We start from the raw sequence: 7,997 nt of genomic DNA on the forward strand, positions 1-7,997 counted from the left end.
GTTCCTTATTTTATAGTAATTGCTGTGTCGGTTTGGAGGAGCTCAGAATGTCTTTTTCTTTCTTTTTTTCGGTAAGTGTTCAAAATTGGGTACTTAGGGAGGTTAAGCATTACACATCCAGGGTGTCTTAATTCTGCAAAGATGGTCAAGGCATTTCCAGCACAAGGAGAAATGGAGACCATGAGAATCTTGAGCAGATGAGCAAGTGGGAATGAGCCTCTGAGTTCAAATCTGGATTACTTCCTAGCTGCACGATGGGCAAGAATTTAGCCTGAGCCTCAGTTTCCCAATCTGTAAATTGTGTTACCACATTTTGAGGCTTAAGGAGATGATGACTGTAAAAGGCCTGGAACAGCTGCTGTGCCCAGAGAAGGCACCGTACACATGGTGGATTTAGAGGCATTTTCAGTAGTCATGTTTTCAATAGCGAGTGAGAGCCCAGTATTTGAGGTATGGGATTAGGATCAACAGAACCAAGTCACCCCGATGTAAATGGATTTTTTTCTTTGTGCCCCATTGATACCTAGAGTTAGGGATGGCCTAAACCTTTGAGCAGAGCTGTGGAGTGCAGCCTCACCTCCTTTCCCCAACCCCTCCCTTCCCTTCCCCTCCCCTCCCCTCCTTTCCCTTCCCCTCCCCTCCCTTCCATTTTCTCCCCTCCCTTCTCCTCCCCACCTCTTCCCTCCCCTCCCCTCCCCCCAGGGTCCTCCTGGGCCGGCTTTGGAGGCACAGGTCAGCTCCTCCAGGGGACCTGTGTCTACTTCCGGCGGCCTTGGCAGCCCCTCTCCCACTGGCTCTGCCTCCTATTGGAAGAAGTGATGAAAGGGGGTGTAGCAAAGGAAGCCACATCCCTGAAGGTGGAGCCTTGTGAGGACATTTTGCTCTTCATTCCAGCCAGGCCTTGCTTCCTGTCTTCGCTAATAACCAAAGAGCCTTGTCGGGAGCTTAAAAATTACAAGATTTTTGTCATCAGAGTGCTGGCAGTTATATGTATCCATCTAAATAATAGAGGCTTTGAATAAAATGTGGCAAGGATTCCAATGACCTCTTGTTAATGACTGAGAAAAGAACAGGTGGGCCTCAGGGCTCTGCATCTTCCCCACCTGGGTTTCCATGTAGACTGCTTTTTGCTCCAGCTGAAGCTGGTTATTTGTAATTTTCCCACATAGCCAAGCTTCCGGGAGGGTGGTCAGTGGAGCAATGCAGAGAATATGGTTTGCAGCAACAGCCTTGCTTTTTTTTCAAATCAAAATCCCCCTTTGCCTTTCCTTTAAACCATGTATTAGAGGGTTTTACCAGAAAAGGGAAAATAGGCTGTGCCCTGCTGTTGCTAGGTAACCAGAAAAATAACAAACCCAGTCAGTTGTTACCAGAAAGATTTTCGCCAGAAACCTGGCTCCTTTTGCTAAGTGATTTGTGTGGTGTTAACATATTTGCATAATGCCGAGGCTGGAGGGTCTCCATCCTTCATCTCCTTTCTCCCCTCCCCTCCCCCCATATCAGGAAAGTCCCAGGTACCGTTATTTGAGTCTTCCCGATCTGTTCTTGACTTTGAGTTACTCTGAGGGAAGATGCTGTGCAGATGCAAATATGGCTTTTTGCACACAGCTGGAGTAGATAACTGTATTTCTAAGACGTTGAACCCATTTTAAAAAATAACTGGGCACTCCCTTCTCAGCAGGTGCAGTGTTTGAACAGCCCACAAATGGTAACAAGTTTTTGTTTGATGGTTTTGCTGGGAGTATTTTGTAAAGGTTATTTTTAGCCACAGGAGATGTTTGTACACCCAACCAACCATTTTAGTGATTTTTGATTAAATCATTAGATATCCATTTCATTCCTTTCTCACCGGACTCCCTCATTCTCTCCGTGGCTAGCTCTATGGCCACAGCATTTCCCAATCTTCGAGGGCTCTGACTCTGATACATAGTTTCACCTGACTTGTAGGTCTCAAGCTGACTCTCCTGTGACCTGTGCTGTTTGTTGCAGATTTGGATCTCTCTCAGACTGCATACCCACCCCCTCAGGACTCAAATGCGCATGGCCCTCAGCTGCAAACGTTCATAGCAGAAGCAAAGCTCAATCTACAGAGAGTAACCAGACAAGATGGGGAAACTGGAGATGGAACAGAAGAAACTATTGTTTACCTCTAATTGTTATTTTTCCAAATGAAACAAAATACTGGCATTTTGGGGAGAATTTTTTTTTTTCCTTTCCTGATGTGTGTGTGACTGTGTCCAAATTGCTTTAGGAGTAATGTTTAATATTTCGTGCAAGTTTATTTTGGGGGCATGAGTCTAATAATTAAATTATTGAAAACAACTTTGTATCATCATTAACTTATCACACCGAATTCCAGACTCCTGGAGGAGAAATTAACTTAGATAAGCAGAAATATGCTCAAAGTTGTTATGACCCTAGAGTAAAATTCCATATTGTATTTTCTACGGGATCATTTGGTTTTTGAAATGCCTTTTAAGATCTAGTTGAAGCACTTTGGATGGAAAGTGATATAATTGGCAAATTTTCACAATCACAGCAGCTGATTAGGAGGAGTGACCTCAGGGCCCTCAAAGGTGAGGAGGATGTGGAAAAGGACTTTTCTTGGCTAGTCTTTGGGACATCAAAGGGGTCACTCCTGGTGGTGAGCTGTTACAGTCACCAAGCAACCGAGGTACCCTATTTGGACCCCTGTCCTAACCGGGTGGCCACTCTGCTGTGGACACAATCTGGACTCTTGGGACCTGGGCCAGAGACTGTTCAGATGCACCTTCGTGGTCCTAATGCTTGTGGGCTTTGAAGTCATAGTTCAGCAGCATCTTTCAACACAGCCCTGAGACAGGGCCCCAGCAAGTCAGTTCGAGGTAAACTTTACTAGCAACACTTTGCTACTGAAGTAAGACTTTATGAGCCCTTGCTTCTCTCCGCTGGCCCTGCCTCCTTCTGGTCCCGGGAGCACCAAAGACCACCACTCACTGGAAGGATCGCTGCCCAGCAGTGACTGAAGGACAAAAACTGCTCTCTTGGTGAAGCTTGCTGCCTGAATGTGCTTTTCCACAAAGGAAAACTGGCACATCTTGCTTTCAGGGTAATATGGGTCTCTGTGTGAGAAAATAAACCAGGAAATGTTTTCAGTTTGTTCTTCAGAAGTATTTGTGTATATTTTGGTCAGTGTCAATAAATATCTTTTACCTCGCTATTTTACTTTGAAATTTTAAAACTGTTTAGAACCATAGTAAAATACACATTTCACACTCAAATACGATCTCCCTTTATTAAATATGAAAATAAAGGAGGAATACTAAATTCACCCAGGCTTGCAATACTTACCAGGAGGGAGCTGTGATAGGAAGAGAAAAAAATTCACCCTGATTCCATTATGTTTTTTTCCCACTTAAGTTACCAGTGGAATAACTAACCTATATTTTCACTTGGGCAAGTCTAATCTGAGTTTTAAAAAAAACCTTTTGGGGGACACTCTTTTTTCTGACTTTTGCTGCTTCTGGCCATTTCGGTCACAATCATAGTAACAGATTCAGAGACTCATTTTCACAAAATGGATAATAGCTTATTAAAATTTTAATCAGTCTCTTCATCTCCAAGATGAACTCCTAAATTATAAGGTGCATCTTCTATTCCTAAAGACATCTAGGGAGAAAGATCTATCTTCCCTCTCTCTCCAATAATGTCTATTCCAGAATTCTCTATCCTTCAAATAAAAAGCGTATAGATATTTCAGTATAAATCCTTGCTCTGATAATTATAAATATCTTTCCTTTTTTCCTGACAGAGGTTATGGAAATAACTGCACGTGAAAATAGGTAAAGATGTTCAAAATCCCCATGGAGTTCTTTAAAAAATACATGTGCTTGGTTGATTTTCAAGCCCTGCAAACTCTGGGGCTTTGTGTAGCCACCCAGGGGAAGCTTCAGCATTATTGAATATATGTCTATTCACAGGTTCCTCTTGGTAATTTTTAAATTTAATATTATGACTTCTCAACTGAATCTAAGTCTCAACACTTTCTTGATAAGTTCTTCCTTTTCACTTTGTTCTTGCTATATGATGAGCTCAGATCTCATGGAATTCACTCTGTGGCTCTAACAGAAATTCACTCATCTTAGGAGAAAACCACCCTGTTTCTCAGCATCATAAATAAGTTTCCCTCAAAGGATATTTCCCACCGACTGAAGATCTTAAGGAAACCTTCATCCCTTTAGAGATTTGTTGCAGAAAGGAAAACAACATTTCTGCCCTGTTCCTTCCAGGTTTCATAAATTCATGCACATCTCATTTGCAGTCCAAGCTTCTCTGCACTTCATCAGGGCCGCATAACTGCTGGAGTCCTTCCTGCGACACTTCCAGCCCACTCACAGATGGAGCCCTGCTGATTGAGAAAAGGGGAAAAATAATCGCCGCAGAGGTGGTGGTGGTGATGTTGTGTGTAAGGGATATATAAAATGAAGAAGGTGAGCAAGATGAAATCATGGGATTAGCAAAAAGTGAAAAGGAGTATGTTTTCCTTCTTATGACCTAGGACACACCATTCAAACTCAGGATCCAACTGAAGTTATTAAGGTTCAACCATCTGTCTTTCTCAATGAGAGAGGCATAGCAGTAGAGTATCTATTCTGGAGCCAGACCTTCCATTTCCTGGCTGTGTCCCTGGCCTGTCACTTACCTCTCTAGGTCTTAGTTTCCTCATCTATAAAGCAGGGATGATTACCTTACAGAACTGTGAGAATTAAATGATTATGCAATGTGCTTAGAACAGTACCTGGGGCATAGTAATCACTGAACATATGCTAGCTACTATTATCATATCATAAGCTCTTTTAATAACTGGTCAGCCTGGTCCCAGTCCTTAGGCAGATTGCTCCTGCACAGCCAGAAACAGTGAATAGAGGGCTCAGGTGCCTGGGGACGGCTAGCTGTAAGAGTGGACTAAGGCTTCATAAGGTTAGCTTTCAACTCATTTGCATCTCTAAACCTCCATTCAACTCATTCAATAAACATTTATTGACCCTCTGCTAAAGGCGAAACAATCTGGGAGCATGTAAAGATGAACATGCCTGCAAATTGTTGGAAAAGACAAACACATGAACAGATAACTGAGAAATACAGATCACCACAGGAGCTCAGAGAAAGGGCATGTTGGGGCCAGTAATATGTGGAACGAAGGGAGTTGTCCTAAAGTAGAAGATGCCTGAGGCTTGAAATATAAGTAGAGTCAGAGGGTGTGGAAGAGACATTCCAAGGAAGGAGGGAAACCCAAGCAAAAGTCCAGAGACACAAAAGAAAAGACCACTGGAGTACATATTTGGAGGTTCTGCAGAATGTGTTCCTCCCCTCCGGATCAAGGTGTCCAGGGAGAAAATCCATCTATCTCGGACTCTTCCAAGCACTCTGGTACAAGTGGTGGGAAAACATGGAAGTGTCTCTCTCAGCTTGGTAACTGATACGGTTCCAGAGAGAGCTGGATTATGGTGGACTGCTGAAACCCTGGTGAAGCATTAGTCAAATCCATTTCACCTGCCTTCACTAATCAAGGTCATCTACAAAAGTCTTGCCTGTCCTCCAGGTGGCACGGAGCCTAAACAAGATGTTTGTCCCAGTTTTCTCCGGGAATTGGAGTCAGCTGTGTCTAGTTGGAGCTGCGCTGGTTAAGACTGGATAGGACCAGGACCCTCCAACTGGGCATGTGTGAGTGTCCGCTCCGTGACCTTTTGACGTCAGGGGGTTGAAAACTCCACCCTCAGAGCGTGCCAAGCGCCTCCGTTTTAGAACGTGCAGAGCCCTGGAGCCTAGTTACAAGTGAGTGGAGCCATGATTACCACAGATTTTTCCAATCCTTTCCCCACGCTCCCCACGCCTTTGCCGGTCCTGCCTCTTTATTTGTTATCCCATAAATATCCCACCCCCTAAGCCCTTTGCTTTTCTGGGAGGTGGGTTTGAGGTGCGTTCTCTCGTGCTTCTCCCTTGGCTGCCTTGCGAATAAGCCCTCTCTTTGCTGCAAACCTCGGCGTCTCAGCATTTTGGCTTGCTGAGCGCTGGGCAAAATGATGACGCCGTGTCCCCTCACCCTTCCACATCCACCTCCACCATAAAGCAACTGGGTTCTGGTCAAATGGCCAGTTGGGTATCTACCTAGTGCTCCTAAGCCACAAGAAACCAAAAGTAAAGGGGTTCCTGGGGGCTACCTGAAGATGCTTATTGGAAGAGAGGGTGCAGAGTTTTAAGCAGAGGAATAAAGTGGTGATGGGGAGGGAAAAAGTCTCACTTTGCTCTTCTGCTTTATTTTCTTATCTCTGTTTCAGTAAAGTTTTCTTCCTAAGGTTTTATCTTTTCTTTCCTTTGGAACATATTCCTGTTTTCTCATTTTACCTGACTCTGTGGGGTTTCTATATATTAGATGAGACAGCCACCTCTCCAGATCTTGCAGGATTGCTCTTGTTGTAGGAGATGAACCTTATTGTTCAAACCTGCCCTAGCTTTTGATTATCTCCCAAACCTTCGTGATCTCCCAAGCGGCCTATTTTATTTTTCGTGGCTCCCAGTGTTTGAGGCATGCCAAGACCTATTAGTGTCCTAAAGGTGGGCGGGGGGGGGGGGGAACCTCAGTCAGCGCCTAGGTTTAGGCTGTTTATGAAGCCAGACCCTCAGGCAGCAGCTTTAAAATATATAAATACCGTAAAATATATACAGTGCTATAGGAACGCAGGCCAAAGCCCTGCTGGCCAAGAGAGCCGGGCGATCTGGAGGTGTCCTCTGGACGACAGTTGCAAAAACTAGGGCACCAGAAGAGTGTATCACCTCCTTTCTGAGGGATACCGGTGAGCTGGAGCCAGGCAGAGGGAGGGTGCAGAGATGCCGGCATCCCTGCCTCTTCCCCTGGGCTACAGCTGCAAAAACCTGGGGCACCCCTGTGGGAGATGCTAGTGCAGGGAGAGGGGAGTCGGCTTTAGGGAGGCGCCAGCCAGAGGGGAGGCGGCACCTGCAGAGGGTAAAACAACTGGACTCCACTGGCTTTAGGGAGTGCCAGTGTCTCCATCCCCATTCCGGAAAAGTACGGGGCTCCGCCCTGTAGGCCCAGGCTTTAAGATCAGCACATGAATCTCTTTCACGTAAAGTCTGCGCTTCTCAAAGGGCTGCTTCTGCACCGGGCCCTGGAGAGAGTGAGGCTGAAGCTCTTTAAAAGCTGTTGTTCCAGGCTTCCCTGGTGGCGCAGTGGTTGAGAGTCCGCCTGCCGATGCGGGAGACACGGGTTCGTGCCCTGGTCCGGGAGGATCCCACATGCCGCGGAGCGACTAGGCCCGTGAGCCATGGCCGCTGGGCCTGTGCGTCCGGAGCCTGTGCTCCGCAACGGGAGAGGCCACAACAGTGAGAGGCCCGCGTACCGCAAAAAAAAAAAAAAAAAAGCTGTTGTTCCTCAGGTCCCTACAGCCCCTTGGGTCTTGGGGTTGTGAGCCCCACTGGTTTTCAAGCCAGGTGTTTGGGGGACTTGTCTCAAGTGCTACTATCAAAAATTGGGGTGCCTGATGTGAGGGATAAGCCCTTTGCTCCTTGGGGAGAAGTTTGTGAGTTCCATCCAGATGATGGGTTGCCACGCTGGGGGTGGAGGGTGAGACCACATCTCAGCCTCTCCTACTCGCCTCCGTGTGGGCCTTTTCTTGTTTTCTGGTGTGGTGGAGCTGTTTTGCTAGTCTTTAGGTCTTTTTCAGAGAAGATTGTTCCATATGCTCCTATAGATTCGGTGTGTCCAGGGGAGGAGGTGACTACACGGGATCTTCCTATATCACTATCTTGACCACCGCCTGCCTTTTTTTTATCAGCTTTACCCCTCACCCCATCTTCATCTACCACTTAAGGCTTTGTGGAAAAGAAGAAGGAGTAGAGAGGACACATGGAAGAAAGATTCCACAGTGACCTTGTGATTACCACCAAGAGTCCACCATGTTCTTTCCCGACAGCCTGTCAGGCACAGAGCTCCCTCTACT

General features: G+C 46.0%; 1 protein-coding gene across 5 annotated transcripts in view; it reads left to right on the forward strand.

The window, feature by feature from the left end:
- ARHGEF28 (Rho guanine nucleotide exchange factor 28) overlaps positions 1 to 3,149 on the forward strand; it is a 330,335-nt gene extending 327,186 nt beyond the window's left edge. For all 5 annotated transcript variants that reach the window (XM_067031143.1, XM_067031144.1, XM_067031142.1 and 2 more), the window contains one exon: positions 1,990 to 3,149. In XM_067031143.1, the coding sequence (XP_066887244.1) occupies positions 1,990 to 2,153 (164 nt within the window). In that variant the 3' untranslated portion in view covers positions 2,154 to 3,149. The remainder of the gene's footprint in view (positions 1 to 1,989) is intronic.
- The last annotated feature ends 4,848 nt before the right edge of the window (positions 3,150 to 7,997 follow it).

The sequence above is a fragment of the Kogia breviceps genome, chromosome 4, assembly GCF_026419965.1.
Source record: "Kogia breviceps isolate mKogBre1 chromosome 4, mKogBre1 haplotype 1, whole genome shotgun sequence".
NCBI lineage: Eukaryota > Metazoa > Chordata > Mammalia > Artiodactyla > Physeteridae > Kogia > Kogia breviceps.